Here is a 25,446-nt window from a genome sequence, read left to right on the forward strand (position 1 = left end):
AGCCATGTTAAATGAAAAAAATTACATTGCCTAACAACCCATATATAGCTAATTTCATCTATATGGTAAAATTTACATGTGTACATGTACACACAACTTCAAATGTAAAATAGTGAAAACGGTCTAAAATATATGTAGATAAATAGAGAAAATGAATCTTAGGGGTAGTGAATGAGAATAGTGAAAAGTGAAAAGATAAAGGGGAATTTTTAGAATTCTACTTCATACTTTTCTATATATATATATAGTTCATTGAAAAGAGAAAATTCAAAGATGTCTGCATTGATTACCTGTTTTATTTATTTATTTACTTATTTATTTTTTGTATTTTTCTGACGCCGGAAACAGGAAGAGACAGTCAGACAGACTCCCGCATGCGCCCGACCGGGATCCACCCAGCACGCCCACCAGGGGCAACACTCTACCCACCAGGGGGCGATGCTTTGCCCCTCTGGGGCGTCGCTCTGCCGCAACCAGAGCCACTCTAGCGCCTGGGGCAGAGGCCAAGGAGCCATCCCCAGCACCCGGGCCATCTTTGTTCCAATGGAGCCTTGGCTGCGGGAGGGGGAGAGAGAGACAGAGAGGAAGGAGGGGGGGGTGGAGAAGCAAGTGCGCCCTGGCCGGTAATTGAACCTGGGTCCCCCGCACGCCAGGCTGACGCTCTACCGCTGAGCCAACCGGCCAGGGCCTATTTATTTTTTTAATCAAACCTTAAGGTACCTTCTGCTAGGTATACCCAAGTAAGTTTGGTATTCAAATTTTTTTTTTAAGATTTTTAAAATTTATTTATTTTAGAGAGCAGAGGGAGAGATGAGAAAGAGGGAAGGGAGGGAGGAACAGGAAGCATCAACTTCCATATGCGCCTTGACCAGGCAAGCCCAGGGCTTCGAACAGGCGACCTCAGCATTCCAGGCCGACACTTTATCCACTGCGCCACCACAGGCCAGGCTGGTATTCAAATCTTATTGCTAACTTTCCACTACAGAACTAAGGCCAAATGGAGATAAAAAATAACTCAGTTCTGATAACAGATTGGAAAAATGCAGCAGAATCTCTTCTACATTGTGCCAGATGAAGGTAATTTGAGTCCTCACAACAGGATCGAACCAACCAGAGGGTGGGCTACTTGTCTGGAGAACAGAGATGGAGCTGGGCTTGCCCTGCTTACCAACTGGAAATAGTGAGCTGAGTAAGGAGAGCCCATGGTCTTACACAGATGAAGACAATGATTGCGGCAAGACATTTTACAGAGTGAGGGGGAGGAGTTAATCTTGTTTCTCTGGTTTTTGAGGGAGAATGATGCCAGCTTTTCAGAATCTTATTCTTCCAGAAAGAGGCAGAGTAGAAAAAGATGGAGAGAAGTGAAAGGCAGCTTCCTTCCCAGCATTTCTCTAAGAGGGTCAAGTGCTGTCCCCCTTTCTATTGCTGAAATAGGAAACAAAAAAAGGGAAACAAAGAATTTTCCCTTTATATCTTTCACCTCTAAAGATGTAAAGTATGAATTACCAGTTTCTCCATTTTCTGGAGTCTCTCGTCCAGTTTTGCTAGAACTCCGGCTGGTAGATTCTGGACTGGTAGCTCGAACAAACATCTTCCATTTCCCTTTTTTAGACATAAGTTTACGAATACCATCTTGAGACGCTGGCTGGCTGATATCAGAACATGGACTAGACCCTGACACACTACCATCTCCTTCCTCCAAGGCTCGCAACTCTGCCTACAAAGAACATGAAAATAAAGTTAAAATGTCATTAACTGTTTAAGTGTCTGTGAGTAGCAAGAATGACAGCTATATATTCTCTGAATTTAAAATCTTTGAGGACAGGGAACATTTCTTAATACATTTTTCCTTAAGACCTGAGAATTATTTCATATTTAATTATTACTTAATAAATGCTGGCTCTTTGAGTATAGTCAACAAATTTGTATTTGAAGGAAATAGGTTCTAGAGATCCACTAATAGATAAAATTTCCAATATATTTACACAACAAATAAAGCTTAACTTAGCTAATCTCTCCATAGCTTCAAAGAAATATTACTGTTATGACACCTATGAAGATTTTGCTTCCCTCAAGGCAGCAGCAGATGAAACTGTTCCAAGAAGCCCTGGCCAGGTAGCTCAATTGGTTAGAGCAGTGTTTTTCAACTGCTGGTCCATGGACCCGTCTGCCAGAAATTTCATTCCAGTCTGTGAAAGAGGTAACCACCTGATATATGAGGATTACAGATACAATGATCTTAGAAGAATTCACTTATGCTCAGGGAGATTTTTGCCTTTACAATCCCTGACATAATTTTATTTCCATCAGTTCCCAAGTGTAAAAAGGTTGATAACCACTGGGTTAGTGCATTGTACCAATACACCAAGGTTGCGAGTTCCATCTCCAGTCAGGGCACATAAAGAAACAACCAATGAATGCATAAACAAATTGAACAACAAATCCATGTTTCTCTCTCTCTCAATTGAATTAAAAAAAAAAAAAAAAAAGGAAAATACTGTTCCAAGAAAATCAGGACAGAAAATAGGTAAAAAAATCAACTTCTCAATCAGGAAAGTTTCCTGTAGAGTGTAGACCATTCTTTTTAAAAGACGGTGCTTTCCCCCTTTAAAAGAAAAAAGCACATGAAACTATGGGTTCATTAAAACTCTTCTGTTAGCTTACAAGCTCATTTAACAATCAAAACAATGCCATAGTTAGATAGCTTGGTTGGTCAGAGCAGGATTTTTCAACTGCTGGTCTATGGACCATTACTAGTCTGTAAGAAGTTTCGTGACAGTCTGCAGAGTTAACCACCCTGATATTATCAAAGTTATTGCAAAAATTTACAATGCTTATTTGCTAAGAAGCTAAATCAAAGCTATTTTACTGTTTCTATCTTTAAATCAGAATGTCAGTTATCAGGGACCAAAAGAACTATGAATTCATTGCTCAAGTTTTTAATGCACAAGCTTAAACATATTTAGGTGAAAGAGTAAGAAAAACAAAATCTGCCTGACAAGTGGTGGCACAGTGGATAAAGCATGGCCCCAGAACACTGGGGTTGCCGAGTCAAAGCCCTGAGGTCACCAGCTCTGAGCGTGGGCTCCTCAGCACAGGGTCATTGGCTTGAATGGGGGAATCGTCCACATGATCCCAAAACTCGCTAGCTTAAGCCCCAAGGTCACCAACATGAAAAGCCCAGTCGATGGCTTGAACAAGGGGATAGACACTGGCTTGGCCCTGGTCAAGACACATACGAGAAGCAATCAATGCACAACTAAAATGAAAACTACGCGTGGATGATGCTTCTCTCTCCCTTCCTGTCTCTCAAAAACAAACAAAAGATCCCAGTAATTGTGCTGTAAATTGAGCACAATCACCTCAGAGTATGATAGTACAGAGGGAAGAAAATGTACTTTAACTGAAATGTCAAAAACTTACTTTTTTCCTTTCCAAAACTAGCTCCAGTTCAAGGGTATCTTGTTCCTCTTCCTCCTCACTTTCTCCAGATTGAACAACACTGCAAAGCTCCTCCTGAGAAGGGTCTTCCATGTTGTCCAGGACCGTTTCCTGGGGCTTTACTATTGTTGATGCTTCTTCTGTTGTACCTGCTTCTTTCACTTCTGAAACTGGCTCTACTTCTTTACAAATTACTTTTCTTCTCCATCTCTCTTCTTCCTCTTTTACTCCCTCAGGCAATAAGGGAGCAAGCAGTGATGCAGCCACCCCTTTCTTCTCTTCCTCACTATTTGAGAGAGCCTGAATACCTTCATTTACTTCCTACAAACAATAAAACCATCTCAATTTTCCAACAAATTTTATGTGTGTATATATATATAGTTGTTAATGTAAGAAATGACCATATTTTTCAGTTACCGAATAGTCTTAAAAACCACTCCCAATAGATTAGTATGTTTGGACCATCCTCCTTACATGTGCATAATGGAAACATTGCTCGTTGTGACTAATAAGAAACACAGGCATAGGCCCTGGCCGGTTGGCTCAGCGGTAGAGTGTCGGCCTGGCGTGCGGGGGACCCGGGTTCGATTCCCGGCAAGGGCACATAGGAGAAGCGCCCATTTGCTTCTCCACCCCCCCCACTTCCTCTCTCTCTCTTCCTCTCCCACAGCCAAGGCTCCATTGGAGCAAAGATGGCCCAGGCGCTGGGGATAGCTCCTTGGCCTCTGCCCCAGGCGCTAGAGTGGCTCTGGTCGCGGCAGAGCGATGCCCCAGAGGGGCAGAGCATCGCCCCCTGGTGGGCAGAGCGTTGCCCCTGGTGGGCAGAGCTTTGCCCCTGGTGGGCAGAGCTTTGCCCCTGGTGAGCGTGCTGGGTGGATCCCGGTCGGGTGCATGTGGGAGTCTGTCTGACTGTCTCTCCCTGTTTCCAGCTTCAGAAAAATACAAAAAAGAAAAAAAAAAGAAACACAGGCATATTTAAATCAGAAAAAATTAAGTCGGCTCAACACCTGACTGGATAAATCTTCACCTTCCTCTTCTGTATGATAAGAAAACCTCACATTTATGCTATGAAGGCAATTTAGAAAAAAAAATATTTCTAAAATAAAATATGTGATTATATTTAAAGTGTCTACTTCCTCCCTCCTGAAGTTGTAAAGATTATTCTAAAGTACTTTTTTGGTACCACCTTCCACTCTAGAAGATAAAATTCAACTCACACACTCTGCAGAATACAACTTGAACTTGCCTGACCAGGCAGTGACACATGGATTAAGCGTTGACCTGGGGCGCTGAGGACCTAGGTTTGAAACCCTGAAATCACTAGCTTGACAGCGGGCTCATAGATATGACCCCATGGCCGCTGGCTTGAAGCCCAAGGTCTCTGGCTTGAATAAGGGGCCACTGGCTCGGCTGGAGTCCCTTGGTCAAGGCACATATGAGAAAGCAATCAATGAATAACTGAAGTGCTGCAATTACGAATTAATGCTTCTCATCTCTCTCCTTTCCTGTCTGTCTCTATCTGTCCCTCTCTCTCATTAAAAAAAAAAAAGTGGCCTGACCTGGTGGTGGTGCAGTGGATAGAGCGTCGGACTGGGATGCGGAAGGACCCAGGTTCAAGACCCCGAGGTTGCCAGCTTGAGTGCGGGCTCATCTGGTTTGAGCGAGGCTCACCAGCTTGGACCCAAGGTCGCTGGCTCCAGCAAGGGGTTGCTCAGTCTGCTGAAGGCCCGCGGTCAAGGCACATGTGAGAAAGCAATCAATGAACAACTAAGGTGTTGCAACGCGCAATGAAAAACTAATGATTGATGCTTCTCATCTCTCTCCGTCCCTGTCTATCCCTCTCTCTGACTCACTCTGTCTCTGTAAAAAATAAATACAATTAAAAAAAAAAAAAAGTGGGTAACTTTTCTTACTGAGGCTATAGAATGATCATTTTAATTAAGGCAGTTAATCTTTTCATCTCAAAACATCTTCACAACAGTCAGAATGGCTATTATCCAAAAGTCAACAAATAACAAAAGTTGGTGAAGATGTGAAGAAAAAGGAATCCTTGTGAACGCAGGTGGTGGGATAGTAAATTGGTGCAGCCAGTATGGAAAATAGCACAAAGGTTCATAAAAAAAAAAATTTTAAATCAAACTATCATATAACCTAGGATTCTGGGTATTCATTTGAAGATAAGGAAAACGGTTATTCAAAAAGACATTTGCACTCCTATGTTCATTGCAGCATACAGTAACAAAGGTATGAAAAAAATGTAGATACCCACCCATTGATACATGAATAAAGACGCAGTACACACATACAATGGAATATCAGCCAGAAAAAGGGAAATCTTGCCATTATTGACAACATGGATGGCTAAGTGAAATAGCTCAAACAGAGAAAGACAAATACTATATGAATTCATTTATATGAAATTAAAACAAACAAACAAGACTCAGATACAGAGGATATCTGAGTATGGGGTGGGGGATGAAAGGGGTGAAGGAATAAGAATCACAAACTTCAACTGTAAGTCATGGGGACATAATGTACAGCATAAGGAATATAGATAATATTGTAATAACTTTGTATGATGACAGATGTTTACTGAGCATATCGTTGTGATCACGTTGTACGGTTCACGTTGTATGTTGTTCACCTGAAACTAATATAATAGTATATTGGCAACTACACTTATGTGAAGTCCCTAACTAAAACTATTCTGAAGTGGAGAGGGGACCTGAAGCCATGCTTACTGGGCTGCTCTCACAACCTTTACAATGACCCAAGGAGCCTCTATGGTACTTTAATGCTCCAAAAGAACCATTGAACTTGAATAACTACTATAAATGCTATCTATTAAACAGAAACAGATTAAGTAAAACTTTAAGAAACAGAATTAATCCTATTTCACATCTGTGTTGTAAAATATTAACAGAAAGCTTCTAGTCCTGGTCGGAGAGTTCAGTTGGTTAGAGCGCTGTCTCGAAGAGCAAAGGCTGCCGGTTTGACCCCTGGTGAGGGCACATACAGGAACAGATTGATGTTCCTGTCTGTCTCTCTCACTAAAATCAATAAAAAAAAATTTTTTTTTTAAAGGAAGCTTCTATACCTGTGCCAGAGTAACATTCAAATTCTTCAGATGTGAAAATAAGCAAATGAGGTATGTTGAACACTAACCTTTTTAACTTCTCGCTTGGCTATGACTGGTCCACTTTTACTACTGGAAACAGAAATATTTTTCTCCTTATTATACATTTCTGTATTTACCAGAAAACTAGCTTCAGCACCTGTTACAGAACTTCAAAAAAAAAAAAAAAGGCAAAAAGAAAAATTAAGAGAAATAGAAGGCAAATATATATTATTATTAAAAGACTCAGCTGAGACTGGTTGGCTCAGTGGTCAAGTGTTGGTCCAGAGTGATGTGGATATACCAGATTAGATTCTCAGTCAGGGCACACAGGAGAAGAGACCACCTGCTTCTCCACCTCTGCCCTTCTCCTCCCACAGTCATGACTGGATTGGTCCGAGAACATTGGCCCTGAGTGCTGAGGATGGTTCTGAGGAGCCTCCACCTCAGGTGCTAAAAACAGCTCGGGTGCAAGCATTGTCCTAGATGGGCATAGCATTAGCACCAGGGAGTTACCAGGTAGATCCCGGTCAGGGATCATGTGGGAGTCTGTCTCTCTTGTTCCCCTCCTCTCACTTGGAAAAAAGAGACAGAGAAAGATTTTGGCCCTGGCCCATTGACTCAGTGGATAAGAGCACTGGCTCAGCATGCAGACATCCCAGGCTGGATCCTGGTCAGGGCACACGTGAGAAGTGACCATCTGCTTCTCTTCCCCTCCCTCTCCCTCTTTGCTCTCTCTTCCCCTCTCGCAGCTAGTGGCTTGGTTGGTTTGAGCATCAGACTCAGGAGCTGAAAACAGCTCAGTTGATCCAAGCATTGGACCCTGATGGGAGCTGCTTGGTGGATCCCAGTTGGGGCGCATGCAGGAGTCTGTCTATCTCCCCTCCTACTTTAAAAAAAAAAAAAAAAGGACAAAGACTTATTTCCTTCTAGGTAATTTCTTTCCCAAGTCCATTCCTACCTGGGCTGGTAATGCTGTAATCCCTGTACCTGGGTGGCAAGATACTGTGGTAACTCCCATGTCACTTCATTTGTTTGTGTGTTCCAATAATAATAGCATCCTGTGTTCTCATCCCAGACTTCCTGCCAATCTCCCATCTCAATTTCAACTAGAAGAAAATAAAACAAATTTTAAGAAGTGCAAATTCCTCCACAATTCTGATCTTATATCCCAAGTCATCTCTAAAGCCATACCAATCTAACAGAGGGTTTCTCAACCTTAGCACTGTTTTAATATTTAGGAAGGAAAGTTTTTTGTTGTGGGAGGCAGTCTTATGTAGTGTTTAGCAGCACCCTGGTTTCTACCCACTAGATGCAATAACACTCTCCCTGTTGTGACAACAAAAATTGTCTCTAGACATTGTCAAATGTCCCCTGAGGGGTAACCACATCTCTCCCCCATCATCTTTGCATGCATGCTTTATAAAAGCAGTCTTGCCTGACAAGGTGGTGGCGCAGTGGATAGAGCATCAGACTGAGATGTGGAGGACCCAGGTTCAAAACCCTGAGGTCACCAGCTTGAACGTAGGCCCATCTGATTTGAGCAAAGCTCACCAGCTTGAGCCCAAGGTCTCTGGCTTAAGCAAGGGATCAATCGGTCTGCTGTAGCCCCACCCACCCCGTCAAGGCACATATGAGAAAGCAATCAATGAACAACTAAGGCACTGCAATGAAGAATTGATGCTCATCTCTCTCCCTTCCTGTCTGTCTGTCCCTACCTGTCCCTCTGACACACACACAAAGGCAGCCTTGAGGGGAAAAAAAGTCTGATAGTACAAAAACTTATCTTGAACCCCTGTAATTTTTTGTAAGATTTTATGTATTGATTTCGGGGAAGGGTGGGGGAGGGGGAAGAGAAGGAAGCATCAACTCATAGTAGTTGCTTCTTATATGTGTCCTGACTGGGCAAGCCTGGGGTTTAAAACTGGAAACCTCAGCATTCCAGGCTAATACTTTATCATCCACTTGGCCACCACAGGTCAGCCCCTCCCCAAATTTTTTTAAAATAATAGCTTCAATCATTCATTTTGCATAATCTGCTGCTGGTTAAAAGGGCACGCAATTATCTTTCAAAAATAAAAATATATCCTAGTAATTCTCAGAAATAGCTATTCTATTTATCATCTTCCAAAACACTGTATTTAAAAGGGCAGAATCCTACAGTTTGGAGCTAAAGCATATGGGTTTTTATCTTGGGAATCTCAATGGCTACAACCCTTCAGGTTTCTTTAAAGATCAAGCTTGGCCTGACCTGTGGTGGCGCAGTGGATAAAACGTCGACCTGGAATGCTGAGGTCACCGGTTCAAAACTCTGCACTTGCCTGGTCAAGGTACATTTGGGAGTTGATGCTTCCTGCTCCTCTCCGTTTTCTCTCTCTCTAAAATGAATCAAGTTTAAAAAAAAAAAAAAAAAAAGATCAAGCTTACCTCCCGCCAGTGAACACTGAGTGTCATATTGCCACCCTGGTGTCTGGGCTGAATCTGTTCCATTTGAAGTAGTGGAAGAAAGGGCAGATGCTGCTTCCTTTGGCTCTGGGCGAGGTGGAGTTGGAGGTGGAGCAGAAGCTCCTATAGGAGCTGCAGGCTGAGGAGCTGTTATTGCATCAATCTCCTTTAGAAAAAAATAACAAATGCATTAATCACATCAAAACTAGAAAACTAAGAAAATGGCAATCACTTTAAAATAAAATCCCACATGCTCAGTTCTCAGCTTCTCAAATCAAAACCCTCATCTTCTAATTATGCAAGTTCCCCAAACCTTTCTATTCTCCATGTTTCTCTCTTATAACCTTAAAAATAAAATGAAGAGAGATGGGGAGGGACAAAGGAAGAGAGGTAAAAGGGGAGAAGAAGGGAGAGGAAGACACAGATTGACAAGGGGACTAACCAGTTGAGATCTAGGTCCCAAAGTGTTTTCAATAACTTAAAAACCCAAACAAAAGCACCACTGACCGCTAGGAAGTTGGCCAATGTACTATCAATATCAGTTGACTGATTTCCATTTGCCTCTTTAGATTGTGCTGGTTTTTCTGAAACATCACTCTCTTCATCATCACTATCAGCATATGCACCAAGTAAGCATAAACCTCCTAGAAACAGAAAGGCAAACATTAGTAATTAACAATGCTAATATGTGCTAGGAAGAATCCAAGAAAAAATAAACATGATTCTTTAGCTAAATAGGTTTAATTTTCTTACAGATTAGAACAAACTCCAAATAAACCATCAATGAACTACTACAGGTATATATTATGCACTTGGAGCTAATAAAATCAATCTGCATAGCTACTTGAGATCCTACTCAAAATATGTGCTCATTCAACCTTATACTCTGTCGAAATAGCATATGGTAAATCCTGATTTTAGCGTTTGTTGATTTACGTATCCATCTCAAAGACATAAACAAATTAGGGTTTGGTACATGAAACAAAGATTTTCAAAATTAAAAGCAAAGTTCTTTTCCAATAATTTCTTCCCTCAAAATGGAATTCAAAACACTAGAACAAAAATAAAACAATAAGCAACAAAAACAAAAAAGCTAGCACCAATTATCAATGTCTCCCTCAAAGTGAAGTTCAGGTATGGTCCTTAAAACGTCACTATGCTATTTCCTTTGTATCACCTGTGGCTACTCTGATGTTACAAATTAAGTGAGCACATATAAGTGTAGACAAAAGCAGGCAAAAACTCTGTGCCAATGTGCTAGAGTACAGCAAGTAAACCAGTGGTTTTCTCTTTTTCTTTTTTAAAGTGAGAGGAGGGGAGATAATGAGACTCTCCCGCATGCACCCCAATCTGAATCCACCCGGCGATCCCCATCTGGGGCTGATGCTTTGCCTATCTGGGGGTGATGCTCGCAACTGAGTTATATTTAGTGCCTGAGGCGGAGGCTTTACGGAGTCATCCTCAGCACCCAGGGTCGATGCCCTTTAATCAATCAAGCCATGAGAAAGAGAGAAACAGAGAAGAGGAAGAGGAGGAGAGGAGAAGCAGATGGGTGCTTCTTTCTGTGTCGCCTTACTGGGAATCAAATCCAGGACCACATACCAGGTCAATGGTCTACCACTGAACCAACCAGCTAGGACTTGGTTTTCAAGGTTTACAATTGGGGACTACTGAAAACAATTATTTTGGGATCCCTAAGGCAGAAATCACTCATAAGCAAATTCAACTAAGATCTCTGATTCTGGCCTGACCTGTGGTGGCGCAGTGGATAAAGCATCGACCTGGAAATGCTGAGGTTGCTGGTTCAAAACCCTGGGCTTGCCTGGTCAAGGCACATATGGGAGTTGATGCGTCCAGCTCCTCCCCCCCTTTCTCTCTCTCTATGTCTCCTCTCTCTCTCTCCCTCTCCTCTCTAAAATGAATAAATTTAAAAAAAAAATCTCTGATTCTATATAGTATCAGAGTAGTTAACTCTTTCACGAACTGGCACCAAATTTGCGGCAGAATGCCACCAGTCCGCTGAACGGTGGTTGATAAACACTAAAAGTGGACAAGAATGTGTATATAATGAAGGTTAGCAATTTGAGCACTTATGAGATTGTGACATTCTTTCCAATTAATGAAGACACTGTAATAATCATGACCTGCATGACTTTTTTCTAACAATTGTAATTTTGCCCACCCCTGCATGCCCTCTGTATATATCATTTTATTATAATATGTACATAAAATGTTAAAGTCTGGCTAGACTTTTCAGCTTTATTAATAAGACTAAATAAGTGTCTGGCACATTCTATGTTCTCAATAAATACTTGGTAAATGAACACATTTATCAGGAAGCAAAATCTATTTTTGTTATAATTTCAAAAACGAATTCATGAATTCATGTAGAAGTAACAAATTGCTTCATTTATCATACAAGAGTTCACATTCACTGCTTCAGTCACATAAATCTTGTTTTAGTATATAGGCAAGTTCTTACACTAAACATTAATTTCCTAAATACTACTTTAAACTGATTAGAATGATTTGAAGTGGACATTTAACAGTGTTACCAAATCTTTTATTTCTCATGGTTTTGGAGTATGACAGTCAACTTTCCTGATAGTCTAACAAAGGTAATAGCCTTGTAGGGTGTACAGCTACAAAAGGAGACATTTCTTTATGGACAAAGTCTGCACTTTAGCAGTTGGCACTCAGATGGCTTTTTGAGGGAAGGAGGAAGATGAAAACATTCTTAGAGACAATCAGAAATCTAGTCACACGTCACTGTCCTTAATGCCACGTATACCCTTTGGTAAAAGGTTCCAGCCAGGTGAATTGTGCAGAATTTTAATTACAAAATTCTCCAAGCAGGGGTAATTCCCCATGCTTGATATAGGTCTCATGGGTAACAAATTTCACCAAGGCTCTACCGATTCCTTTTTTCTTCACCTCAGAGCTTTCCATAGCGCATGTATCAAACCTCTTCCAAGCTCCAAATAACATAATGACTATTAAATAGCGAAACAAATAAAAACTGTTAAACTTAGTATTTGAGAGAAGAGGCATACTTAATATAATCAAAGACACCATACATCAAATGGTGAATCAAAGTTCACCATTTTTTTAAAATTCATTTTAGCAATAGTAAGGGGAGGGGGAGAAGGGAGAGGATGGAGAAAAGGAGGGAGAGAGGAGAAAGATAAGCTCCAAACAGCAACTGTTCCTTGTACTTCCATTAACGCTATTCAAATTTCCTCATTACAGTACATCATTTAAACAGTGGTTTCTAACCCTTTTTAGTCAAAGAAAACTATTAATAATCAGGATGATAAAAGCTATGAACCCACTCACAGGAACACACACTCGACTGTGCAATTTCAGGCGATCCACACACCTCTGACACTCTCTTGATCCACATTAAGTATCCTTCTCTAGAAGATGGCTTACACTGGTTGACTATCCTAGTAATCTATCAATCTAATTTAATAGAACTTATTCTAAAGTTAATTTCACATGCATATACTATTTTTTAAAATAAAAATATTAGCTATAAAAATACTAGCTATGTTTGCTCTAATATATTATAAAAGTATATGTTAATAACTTAAATTTTTACCTCTTTTTTTTCTTTTTGTATTTTTCTGAAGCCGGAAACGGGGAGGCAGTTAGATACACTCCCGCATGCGCCCAACCGGGATCGCCATGCCCACCAGGGGGCGGTGCTCTGCCCATCTGGGGCGTTGCTCTGTTGCAACCAGAGCCATTCTAGTGCCTGAGGCAGAGGCCACAGAGCCATCCTCAGCGCCCGAGCCAAGCCTGCTCCAATGGAGCCTTGGCTGCGGGAGGGGAAGAGAGAGACAGAGAGGAAGGAGAGGGGGAGGGGTGGAGAAGCAGATGGGCGCTTCTCCTGTGTGCCCTGGCCGGGAATCAAATCCAGGACTCCTGCACGCCAGGCCGACGCTCTACTACTGAGCCAACCAGCCAGGGCCAAATTTTTACTTAATTTTTGTGGAAAGAAATCTGGCATGTTTATAATGATAATAGTAAAATACAAAAATCATCTCAAGAGCCCTGGCCGGTCGGCCTGGCATGCGGGAGTCCCGGGTTCGATTCCCGGCCAGGGCACACAGGAGAAGCACCCATCTGCTTCTCCACCCCTCCCCCTCCCGCAGCCAAGGCTCCATTGGAGCAAATTTGGCCCAGGCGCTGAGGATGGCTCCGCGGCCTCTGCCTCAGGCGCTAGAATGGCTCTGGTCGCAACAGAGCGACGCCCCAGATGGGCAGAGCACCGCCACCTGGTGGGCATGCCGGGTGGATCCCGGTCGGGCGCATGCGGGGGAGTCTGTCTGACTGCCTCCCCGTTTCCGGCTTTGGAAAAATACAAAAAGAAAAAAAAAAGAAAAAAAAGTCATCTCAAGAAAATAATAAACTCTTTTTTTTGTGTGTGTGTGGCACTTTAGTTGTTCATTGATTGCTTTCTTATATGTGCCTTGACCATGGGGCTACAGCAGACAGAGTGACCCCTTGCTTAAGCCAGTGACCTTGGGTCAAGCTGGTGAGCTTTGCTCAAACCAGATGAACCTGCACTCAAGCTGGCGACCTCGGGGTCTAGAACCTGGGTCCTCCGCATCCCGGTCCCATGCTCCATCCACTGCGCCACCATCTGGTCAGGCTACAGCCAACTCTTGAGTTATCTACTCTAGTATACAAAACCATGAAAAAAACAGAAAACTGTTTTCCTTTGGTTTTTGTTGGACAAACATTTCCTATACATTATACCAACTAATAGGTTAAGAACTGAATAAACTGATACCTGGTAAGATAATGTCAGACAGAATGAAAACATTTCTGTTCACAAGGCATATGAAGGCCTGAAGTGCTGACACAGCAAACAAGGACATTTCTCCTAGAAACATGTAAAATTCTATCCTACATGATTCTTAGAAGGCTTAAATGAAATAATATATGAAGTTCATAAATACAAAATAGCATTTTCTAGCTTGTAAATATCTCTCACAACCAAGTTTTAGCTTTATTAACCCATATTGGTTTTTTTTTTCTTTTTGTTTTTTTTTGGGTATTTTTCTGAAGCTGGAAACGGGGAGAGACAGTCAGACAGACTCCCGCATGCGCCCGACCAGGATCCACCCGGCACGCCCACAGGGGCGATGCTCTGCCCACCAGGGGGCGATGCTCTGCCCCTCCGGGGCGTCGCTCTGCCGCGACCAGAGCCACTCTAGCGCCTGGGGCAGAGGCCAAGGAGCCATCCCCAGCGCCAGGGCCATCTTTGCTCCAATGGAGCCTTGGCTGCGGGAGGGGAAGAGAGAGACAGAGAGGAAGGGGGGGGTGGAGAAGCAAATGGGCGCTTTTCCTATGTGCCCTGGCCGGGAATTGAACCCGGGTCCCCTGCAGGCCAGGCCGACGCTCTACCGCTGAGCCAACCGGCCAGGGCCATGGTTTTTTTTTAAAGTAGCAAATGGGAGGAGAAGGGAACAGCATCTATTATTTCAGGTGTTATTTGTACAAAAAGTACACCACATTTAAAAGAATAAAAATTTTAGCCTGACCAGGCAGTGGCACAGCAGATAGAGCATCGGACTGGGATGTGGAGGACCCAGGTTCGAGACCCCGAGGTCGCCAGCTTGAGCGCGGGCTCATCCGTTTAGAGCAAAAGCTCACCAGCTTGGACCCAAGGTTGCTGGCTCAAGCAAGGGGTTACTCGGTCTGCTGAAGGCCCATGGTCAAGGCACATATGAGAAAGCAATCAATGAACTAAAGTGTCGCAATGAAAAACTAATGATTGATGCTTCTCATCTCTCTGTTCCTGTCTGTCTGTCCCTGTCTATCCCTCTCTCTGTCTCTGTAAAAAATAAATAAATAAATAAATCTAAAAATAAAAAAATAAAAGTTTTACTAATTATAAGATATTTAGTACCAAAACATATTTTAATCTTTCAAGGTACACACACACACACACACAAAGATGTATATACACTATACATAAAACTAACATTTTTCGCCCTTGCTCTGTGTCAAAACTTTATATATATAATTTGTTCAATATAATCATCAAAATAACTTAGGTCTGGGGGGGCGGGGTGGGGTGGGGGAGGGGCACAAAGAAAACTAGATAGAAAGTGAAGGAGGACAATCTGACTTTGGGTTAAATGTATGCACAGAATTGAATGACAAGATAACCTGGACATGTTTTCTTTGAATATATGTATCCTGATTTATTGATGTCACCCCATTAAAATAAAAATTTATTTATAAAAAAATAAATAAATAAAAATAACTTAGGTCTGACCTGACCACTAGGTGGTGGCACAGTAGACAGAACATTGACCTGGGACACTGAGGTCTCAGGTCTGAAATCCCAAAGTTGCTGACTTGAGCCCAAAGGTCACTGGCTCAGCTGGAGCCCCTCAATCATGTATGCGAAGCAATCAATGAACAACTAAGGTGATACAACTATGAGTTGATGCTTCTCATCTCTTTCCCTTCCTGTCTCTCTCATTAAAAAGAAAAGGAAATAAACTTATGCCTGTAAGATCTATTTAACAGGTGAATGAGGTCCTGGCCTTAGAATGAATGCTAGTCAGGATTCGAGCCCAAATTTGTCTGCAAAACCACTGTTGCATCAATCAAAGCCATATGTTAGAAAAGAAACAGAAATGACATCAACCGTGGCTGGGCAGCTCAGTTGGTTACAGTATCCTGATGCACCATAGTTGTGGGTTTGATCCCTGGTCAGGGCACATACAAGAATCAACCCATGAATGGACAAATAAGTGAAACAACAAACTGATCTCTCACTACAAAATCAGTAAGTAAATACAAATACATTCCGGAAGTTCCCTAAACACCACCAGGTTAGATAGGGAAGGCAACAACATTACAAAATAGCATTTGAAGAAAAAGTAGTGCAAAGTATTTTAGGTATAGATTAAACAGTGACAAATTTGACATTGGTTAAAGTGTGTGTGTGGTGTGTATACACATACATGTCATATATGACTGTATATACATGTCTATATATATATACACATACACCTATATACTATATATGTATATCAATAAACTATCACAGATTTAAATTTTCTATTTTTATGGGAGAAATATAAAGCGGCCAACACTGAAGCAGTCAACAAAACACTCTATAAACACATACAATTTGATCCTAACGAAAGATACTGTAGAAAAGTAAAAATCTCTATACCTGTTGCTTTAACGGCTGTGGGTCTGGTGGTCATGACTGGTTTTGGAGGATTCTGAACAACTCTGGGAACCTCCACCACCACTTCCTGTTCATCTGGATTTAGAAAACAGCAAAAGAAAACTACAGTCAGATGATGGGTCAGAAAACACACTACAGGTGACAAAAACAAGCTTAGATTTGACCTTTCAAGTTCAGGCTTCATCTTTTTAAAAACGGCATATAATCCATCACTGGCCCAAGTAATTGGGAGATGATAAACAAGCAGAGCTACAATCTTCTGTCTAGTGACTTTAGAATTAAGAATCTTAACATGATAAACAAAAATCACACCTGAAATAAATGCACACACAATAAATGTTCTCCAGGCCTTTCTTTACAGTAAGCTCAGCTATAGCACTTCCTTCCCGAGAGCAACTCAACCAGATTTTTCTAAACGCCTGAAATCATCGCAGCTTCTCCAGCACCTGGTTCCTGGATAAGCGTAGTCACTATTTTTCTTTTTACTTAAAAAAATGTCAATGACAGTTTACACTACTATTTCCTATTAGTTTCAGGTTATAGCATAATGGTTAGCCAATCACATTACTCTTCATCTAAAGACCCGTCCGGGGAGGACTTAGGAACCCAGCACCCTCACTTCTTCAGAAATTTCTGGGATACCTGCCAATCTGGGGGTTCCCGAAGCTCTGGCTGACACAAAAATGGCTTGCTCACTTCCGATGGGTATCTCTCGATTTCAACGAAAACGAAGGGGAGAGCGGATGACGCGTCGAAAAGGCCCGGTTCCACGGTCACCAAGCCGTGGCCGCGGAAATTCACGCTTGCACATCCTCCCCGTCAGTTACCCAAAACCCAGCGTGGCCGCGGCCGAGTCTCGGGGTGCGGGGCCAAGCCCTGCACCCCTTCCGTCTCCTCGGGGCCTACAGCCGGGCCGTCCTGCCCGCAGGCCGCCCGCAGCAGGCCTCGGACGCGGACGCCGCCCGCCCGCCCCGGCTTCTCCTCCTCCCAGGCCTTCCCCGCCCGACAGGCTAGGCCGCAAGCCCCGAGCTCGAGTTTCGGGCGCCTCACCTAAGTTCCGGGGCCCTTCGCGCGCCCTTACCTTCTGAAGGCGACTCTTCCGGGGCCGCGGCGGCAGGCACCGCGCTCGGCGGCGGCGGCGGCGGCGGCGCTGCCGCTGGGGATGGCTGGTTGGGCGTCGCCGCCGTCGAGTCCGGCTCGGTATCGGGTTCTGGCTCCGGGTCCCGGCCAGGCGTGCTGCTCCGAGGACCCGGTGGAGAGAGCTGCAAGATAGGCCGACGGCCAGGTACTACCCGGGACTTCTTCCCCATCGCGGGCCCAAGCTCGAGCTCCGAGCGTCGGGGAGCCGAGAGGGGCGGGCGCTCGGCGTGGCGCTGCGTAATCTATATTCATGCACCGCCTCCTGAGAGGACCCGCTTTTAACGGCAGAACGCGCGTCTGCGCAAGCGCCTTAGGCCGTCTACGTTCTTCTGTCTCCTCCACCCCCAAGAAGGGCAGGCTTTACCCATGGCACTAGGCGATTGGTTACTTTGGCCCAATGAAAGGGCCGGCAGCCAATGGGAAGGAAAAGAGAAGGAGCGTCAAACCAATAGTACGGAAGGGCCTGAGTTTAGAATTATTTCCCCAGCACCTCGGGCTCCACCCATGCGTCTTTTGCGAAGTCTTTTCTTTACCCTCATTGTCCTCCATGTTGTTCTTTCTCTGTACTTGCTGTTCGTTGTTATTTGTACTCTGGGAAGTTGTTCTGCTTTCAGGGCCTTTCCCACATTATTGTGGCTTATTTTGGGTATAGCATTGAATAACAAGTAGGATAGTGGATCTTTTATGCTTTTGTGAATTTTCTTAAAGCACAAAGATGATGTCGCCTGTGTTACTTATCAACTAGAAAAAAATCGCTAGAAATTATACTACATACAGGTAAAAGCCTAAATTGTTGCGGTAGGGTACAGGAGCCTACCCAATTTGGCCCACTGGTAGCCTTAACCTGCTTTATGTATCTCCCTTGAACCCATACAACTTCTCCTGTCCCCCTGTCCCGTGTCTACCCCACCCCACCCTCCTTCTGGAGCTAGACACTTGGAAAATCACCTGTCTCATCTTCAGCCCCTCACAATATCTGGAGTAACTGCTGAATCACATGAAGAAAATATTTTAATTCTTCAACACCCAGAGCAGGCAACACCTCTCTGAACCTTGTATCTCAATGCTAAGCTCTTCCCCAGCACTTGACGTTTATTTATACTGTTAATACTCATTTACCCCTTCTAAACTGAGCTTAAGAAGAAATCTGGTGATATTTATTCTTATATCCCCGGCTGCTTAGTTCCTAACTAACCATTCTAGTAATAGTTAACATTTACCAAGCAGTTACTGTACGTTGGACATGGTCTTAAGCGCTTTACATGTAGAATTGTATTTAATTCTCACAGCCTTATGGGATTGATATCATTACCTATACTTATGGATGAACTCTCAAATTAGTTGTTGAATACAAAAACCCTGAAAGCAGTGACTTGTCTGTTTTATTTCCTGTGTATGAAATGGAGTTTCTGGGACATAGCACTCAATGTTTTGAATGACTAGAATGTACAAGCTTGAAATAAGTAGTAAAAGTTCTTTCTTTTCTTGCCTATGTGAGGAATACGTATCTGGATTAGAGTCTCCTGACTTTAGACTCGCAAGATTCCTGAAAAATTAACAGCCAAAATCATAGGAAAATTTGCTGTTTTGAAACTAGCAGCAATTTCCTGAGGGGTGAGGCATTGAAATATGGTAGTTGTGCATAGAAGTTCTGAAGCCAAAAATCTGGATTCAAAACTCAGCTCCAACACTTTCCAGATTTGACTTCTTGGAGAAGATTCTTCTTAACAACCCTAAATTTGTTTTTGCAACTGTAAATGTGTTAGTACCAGTATCCACAGAGTTGTTGAGAAGTTTAAGTTAGATCATAGTTTTAAGTCCTTTGCATTGTCCCAGGAACAAAATAAGCAACCATTACATAGTAGCTATTGTTACTATTATTCCTACTTTTGTTTACACAGAAGTCCACATTCTATTACAAAACTGGTTGTAACCAAGGTGAGATTATGAGCTAAATCACAATGCATAGAAATGTGAAAGACTGTTTTCCTTGGGGAAAACTTAAATTTCTGGAGGTGACTGTTATGTTTATATCCAGGGGTCTCAACCCCGGCTGTTCATAAAACCATCTGGAGAACATTAAAACAATATTAAGAATCTGAATCAGTTTGATTGAGGGAGAGCAGTGGAGGTTTTATTTTTTTAAAAAGCTCATAGGACCAGCCCTGCAGTGGTGCTGTGGATAAAGTGTTGACCTGAGGCCCTGGCTGGTTGGCTCAGCGGTAGAGCGTCGGCCTGGCGTGCGGGGGATCCGGGTTCGATTCCCGGCCAGGGCACATAGGAGAAGCGCCCATTTGCTTCTCCACCCCCGCCCCCCTCTCCTTCCTCTCTGTCTCTTCCCCTCCCGCAGCCAAGGCTCCATTGGAGCAAAGATGGCCCAGGCGCTGGGGATGGCTCCTTGGCCTCTGCCCCAGGCTCTAGAGTGGCTCTGGTCGTGGCAGAGCGACGCCCCAGAGGGGCAGAGCATCGCCCCCTGGTGGGCAGAGCATCGCCCCTGGTGGGCGTGCCGGGTGGATCCTGGTCGGGCGCATGCGGGAGTCTGTCTGACTGTCTCTCCCCGTTTCCAGCTTCAGCAAAAATACAAAAAAAAAAAAAAAAAAAAAGTGTTGACCTGAAATGCTGATATTGCCGGTTCAAAACCCTGGTCTTGCTCATATGAGAAACAACTACATACTATAAGCTGGTGCTTATCATTCTCCCCACCAACCTTTCTCTTTTTCTCTCCTCTCTCTAAAAACTTTTTTTTTCTTAGGAGCCCTGGCCGGGCAGTTCATTTTGTTAGAGCATCGTCCGGACATGCTGAGGTTGCAGGTTCAATCCCCAGTCAGGACACGTACAAGAAACAATGAGTGATGGCATGAATAAGTGGAACAACAAATTAATGTTTCTCTCTCTCTCTCTCTCTCTCTCTCTCTCTGTCTCTCTCCTTTCCTCTCAAAAATCAATTTAAAAAAGAAAGCTCTTAGATTGTTTTATTATTTTATTGTTTAAACCAGGGGAGAATGGGAATGCAGTCTTCTACTGCCACAAATTATGCAGTCAAATTTCCCAGTTTTGGAGAAATGCACAGGTCAGCACACCAAGTGCAATGGGTGAGCCTCACCCTGGGAAAACCAGCTTTGTGATCATGGTATCTCCCCTACCAGGTAAATATGCCCTCTCTTAGGTTATTTTCATGCTTAGCCAGGGTTCAGAAACACTAGCTTTAGAGGAAGAAATGTTTTACTGTTGTTGGCTTCACAGAAGGTGTTAAGAATTTGGACTGGGCCTGACTTGTGATGGCGCAGTGGATAAAGCGTTGACCTGGAACGCTGAGGTCACCAGTTCAAAAACCCTGGGCTTGCCTGGTCAAGGCACATATGGGAGTTGATGCTTCTTGCTCCTCCTCCTTTCTCTCTCTCACTCTCACTCTCTCCTCTCTAAAATGAATAAATAAATAAAAATTAAAAAAAAAAAGAATTTGGACTGGGAGACCCTGGCCAGTTGGCTCAGTGGTAGAGCGTCAGCCTGGAATGCAGGAGTCCCGGGTTCGATTCCCTGCCAGGGCACACAGGAGAAGCGCCCATCTGCTTCTCCACCCCTCCCCCTCTCCTTCCTCTCTGTCTCTCTCTTCCCCTCCCACAGCCAAGGCTTCATGGGAGCAAAGTTGGCCCTGGGTGCTGAGGATGACTCCATGGCCTCCACCTCAGGTGCTAGAATGGCTCCAGCCAAAATAGAGCAACGGCCCAGATGGGCAGAGCATCGCCCCCTGGTGGGCATGCCGGGTGGACCCTGGTGTGGCACATGCGGGAGTCTGTCTGACTGCCTCCCGGCTTCTAACTTTGGAATACAAAAAAATAAAATAAAAAATTAACTCTGACTAGAACCTTCGTAAGTTAGCATCAGACTCCAGTTTAAGGGTTCAGTTGCCCAAAGTCTGCCCTTACTGCAGAAGCTAGCTCCACATGAGGTCCCCAGGCCACCACACTTGTGATTGGCTATAAAACTGGTGGTTCCCATGCCCTCTTCAAGTTTGATAATTCTCTAGAACCACCCACAGAACTCAGGAAGACACTATACAGAGGACTGTAAATTTTTTTAAATTATTTTTATTTATTTATTCATTTTAGAAAAGAGAGAGAGAAGAGGGGGGAGGAGCAGGAAGCATCGACTCTCATATGTGCCTTGACCAGGCAAGCCCAGGGTTTTGAACCAGCAACCTCAGCCTTCCAGGTTGACACTTGATCCACAGTGCCACCAAAGGTCAGGCTGTAATTTTATTATCAATGATACATACAGGGCAAGGAGCAGGAGGAAGCAGAGAGCTCTCATGTCACCTCCCTATGGCGTATGTCAGGGTGCTGTCCCACCAAGCTGTCAGCCTCGGGGTTGTTTTCACTGGGACTTCATTATACAAGCACGCTTGATGCTGGGCTGGAACCAGCCCTGTAATCACCATCACAGGGCTGGTCTTCCTGGTGACTGGCTCCATTCTGAAGCTATCTCGGGGTCATCTCATTAGCATACTATTCTATCATTCAGGAAACTCCAAGCATGTCTGAAGCTCTGTGCCAGGAATCAGGGACCAAGGCCAGATACTGTATGTTCTCTACTAGACCTCATTATTTCACCTGTGTGTTTTATGGAAGTTCATTTAAACCACAAGGCCTCATTTACTGGAAGAAATGACCTTTTAGCCCAGTGGTCCCCAACCGCCGGGCCGCGGACCGGTACCGGTCCGTGGGCCATTTGGTACCAGTCTGCAGAGAAAGAAAATATAACTTACATTATTTTCGTTTTATTTATATTTCAGTCTGAATGTTTTATTTTTTTAAAATGACCAGATTTCCTGTTACATCCGTCTAAGACTCGCTCTTGACGCTTGTCTCGTAAGTTCGACAATTATATTTTAAAATACGTTTTTATGCTGGTCGCATAATTTTATTTTGTGCATTTATCCATCCCACCCTAAAGGCCGGTCTGTGAAAATACTTTCTGACATTAAACCAGTCCATGGCCCAAAAAAGGTTGGGGACCACTGTTTTAGCACATAGATAGTATAGGTCCTTTAAACCAGTGGTTTTCAACTTTTTTAAACTTGGGGACTAGTGAAAGTAGTATTTCAGGGACCACTAAGGCAGAAATCACCATGAGCATAAGTGAATTTGACTAAGATGACTGGGTCTATAATCTTCATACATCAGGGTGGTTAACTCTTTTGCAGACTGGCATAAAATTTCTGGACTGGTGGTTGAAAAACACTGTTTTAAACAATAAATTGACCCTTGGATATTGGAGTTCTGTGTAGACATGTAGAAAGTCATATTCTTGTGGCTTGGGGGTTTATAATGAGTTACACTATATTAAGGTCTCTTTTTTTTTTTTTTTTTTTTTTTTTGCATTTTTCTGAAGTTGGAAACAGGAGAGACAGTCAGACAGACTCCCACATGCGCCCGACCGACCGGGATCCACCTGGCACGCCACCATGTTGCAACCAGAGCCACTCTAGCGCCTGAAGCAGAGGCCACAGAGCCATCCCCAGCGCCCGGGCCATCTTTGCTCCAATGGAGCCTGGGCTGCGGGAGGGGAAGAGAGAGACAGAGAGGAAAGCGCGGCGGAGGGGTGGAGAAGCAAATGGGCGCCTCTCCTGTGTGCCCTGGCCGGGAATCGAACCAGGGTCCTTCGCACGCTAGGCCGACGCTCTACCACTGAGCCAACTGGCCAGGGCCTATTAAGGTCTCTTAATTAAAAAAATTTAAAGAGGAAGGGGAGAAACATTAATTTGTTGTTCCACTTATTTATGCATTCATTGGTTGATCCTCGCATATGCCCTGAGTGGGGATTGAGCCTATAACCTTGGCGTATCAGGACAACACTGAACTGAGCTACCAAGGCAGTTGGATCTCAACTGGGATTTACCCAGCAACCCCCATCTGGGGCTGATGCTCAAATCAATTGAGCTATTTTTGGCATATGAGGCTGATGTGCTTGGACCAAGCAAGCTATCCTCAGTGTCCTGGCCAACCCTTGAACTGATAGAGCTATTGGCTGCTGGAGGGAAAGAGGGAGAGAAGGGGGGAGAAGCAGATGGTTGCCTCTGTATACTCTGACTGGAAACTGAACCTGGGATGTCCATATTCCGGGTCAACGCTGTACCACTGAGCAAACCAGCCAGAGAGGAGGGAGCCCTTTTAATGAAACTTTGTAGTTAGAAAGATGCCAGAGTTGGAAAAAGCAAGGAATAATGAAGCTATTATGGACTAGTAAAATATCACATGGCCCAGCCTGACCATGTGGTCAGGTGGTGGCGCAGCGGATAGAGTGTCTGACTGGGATGCCGAGGACCCAGGTTCAAGACCCTGAGGGCGCCAGCTTGAGCACAGGCTCATCTAGTTTGAGCAAAAGCTCACCAGCTTGGACCCAAGGTCGCTGGCTCGAGCAAGGGGTTACTCGGTCTGCTGAAGACTCGCGGGTCAAGGCACATATGAGAAAGCAATCAATGAACAACTAAGGTGTTGCAATGCTCAACTAAAAACTAATGATTGATGCTTCTCATCTCTCCGTTCCTGTCTGTCTGTTCCTGTCTATCCCTCTCTCTGTATCTTTAAAAAATAAAAAAAATAAAACATCTCTTTTAAAAAAAATATATCAGTCTGACCTGTGGTGGCGCAGTGGATAAATTGTCAACCTGGAATGCTGAGGTTGCTGGTTCGAAACCCTGGGCTTGCCAGGTCAAGGCACATATGGAAGTTGATGCTTCCTGCTCTCCTCCCCCTCCCTTCCCTAAAATGAATAAAATCTTAAAAAAAAAATCACATGGCCCAGAAAACAAAAATGCTGACCCGAAATAGTGAGAAAAGTGAAAGGATGCGGGCACCTTCTATTCTGGCTGGGAATCCAAGTCGAGGGAAGAAAACGAACAGAGCTGGGGGGCTCTAACATGGGTTCTATGTCTTGAACCAAAATAGGACAGGAAAAGCTGGTTGGCATCTTGTGAACTGCTACCATGGAAACTAGTACTTTGATCAGCAATGCAATAGATAGGTCTCTTCAACAGAGCTGGTCTCAAGCTACTTTTGTGCTCTAGAAATGGCAACGACTGGGTTATTTTTCAGACTGAGAGTTATGACCCATTAGTCACTCATGGAAACATCAGGGAACATAGTAAAAGAGGATACATTTTTTGAAGCCTTTCTTCTTTTTTGGTTATAGATGCATATATAGGTCAAACTGTATTCTTGCTATAGTTGGAAGCCACACGGGTATAATACTGGGTGGACAAGGGCTCTTCCAGTCCCCAATTGCATCCAATATTTCATATTAATCGAGGTGAGTCCCAAAAAGAAAAAGAATCATACACCACATATCTACTAGTAATAGTACCACAGGGAAACTCACTTGTTATTTAAAATATATAATGTTAATATGGTGTTGATAGTATAAAAATTAAAGGCTTATGAAAAACGGAAGGTCAAAGGGAATACAAGCAAATAATATACAGGCCCTGGCCGGTTGGCTCAGCGGTAGAGCGTCGGCCTAGCGTGCGGAGGACCCGGGTTCGATTCCCGGCCAGGGCACACAGGAGAAGCGCCCATTTGCTTCTCCACCCCTCCGCCGCGCTTTCCTCTCTGTCTCTCTCTTCCCCTCCCGCAGCCAAGGCTCCATTGGAGCAAAGATGGCCCGGGCGCTGGGGATGGCTCTGTGGCCTCTGCCTCAGGCGCTAGAGTGGCTCTGGTCGCAACATGGCGACGCCCAGGATGGTCAGAGCATCGCCCCCTGGTGGGCAGAGCGTCGCCCCTGGTGGGCGTGCTGGGTGGATCCCGGTCGGGCGCATGCGGGAGTCTGACTGTCTCTCCCTGTTTCCAGCTTCAGAAAAATGAAAAAAAAAAAAAAAAAAAAAAATATACAGGTCATTTCCTTAAAAAATAAATTGTAATATACAGAATAAAATGCAAAACTTTTTCACTTTCCCCAAATTTGTGGGCATCAATGCTTCTAAATCTGACTAGGAAAGTTTATATTTTGGTCCAACACTTATTAGACTGACTGTATGATCAAGTCCACAAATGCTAGAAGTTAACAGAATTTACTTTGAAAATCTATT

The 25,446-nt window shown here is 43.8% G+C and overlaps 1 protein-coding gene and 1 non-coding gene across 2 annotated transcripts in view; both read right to left on the reverse strand.

Annotated features, from left to right (window-relative positions):
• Window positions 1-17,577, reverse strand: part of FNBP4 (formin binding protein 4) — a 43,646-nt gene extending 26,069 nt beyond the window's left edge. The window contains exons 1-8 of the mRNA XM_066251526.1: window positions 17,305-17,577; window positions 16,206-16,298; window positions 9,509-9,645; window positions 8,984-9,167; window positions 7,518-7,665; window positions 6,607-6,727; window positions 3,424-3,762; window positions 1,507-1,717 (exon numbers count right to left, since the gene is read on the reverse strand). Coding sequence (XP_066107623.1) covers window positions 1,507-1,717; window positions 3,424-3,762; window positions 6,607-6,727; window positions 7,518-7,665; window positions 8,984-9,167; window positions 9,509-9,645; window positions 16,206-16,298; window positions 17,305-17,533 — 1,462 coding nt within the window. The 5' untranslated portion in view covers window positions 17,534-17,577. The remainder of the gene's footprint in view (window positions 1-1,506; window positions 1,718-3,423; window positions 3,763-6,606; window positions 6,728-7,517; window positions 7,666-8,983; window positions 9,168-9,508; window positions 9,646-16,205; window positions 16,299-17,304) is intronic.
• Window positions 17,578-20,358: 2,781 nt separating this feature from the next.
• LOC136321404 (U1 spliceosomal RNA) lies at window positions 20,359-20,517 on the reverse strand. Its single transcript, XR_010728659.1, has one exon. It is a non-coding gene; the product is annotated as a U1 spliceosomal RNA (small nuclear RNA).
• Between the last annotated feature and the right edge of the window lie 4,929 nt (window positions 20,518-25,446).

The sequence above is a fragment of the Saccopteryx bilineata genome, chromosome 1 (genome assembly GCF_036850765.1).
Source record: "Saccopteryx bilineata isolate mSacBil1 chromosome 1, mSacBil1_pri_phased_curated, whole genome shotgun sequence".
NCBI classification, from domain to species: Eukaryota; Metazoa; Chordata; class Mammalia; order Chiroptera; family Emballonuridae; genus Saccopteryx; species Saccopteryx bilineata.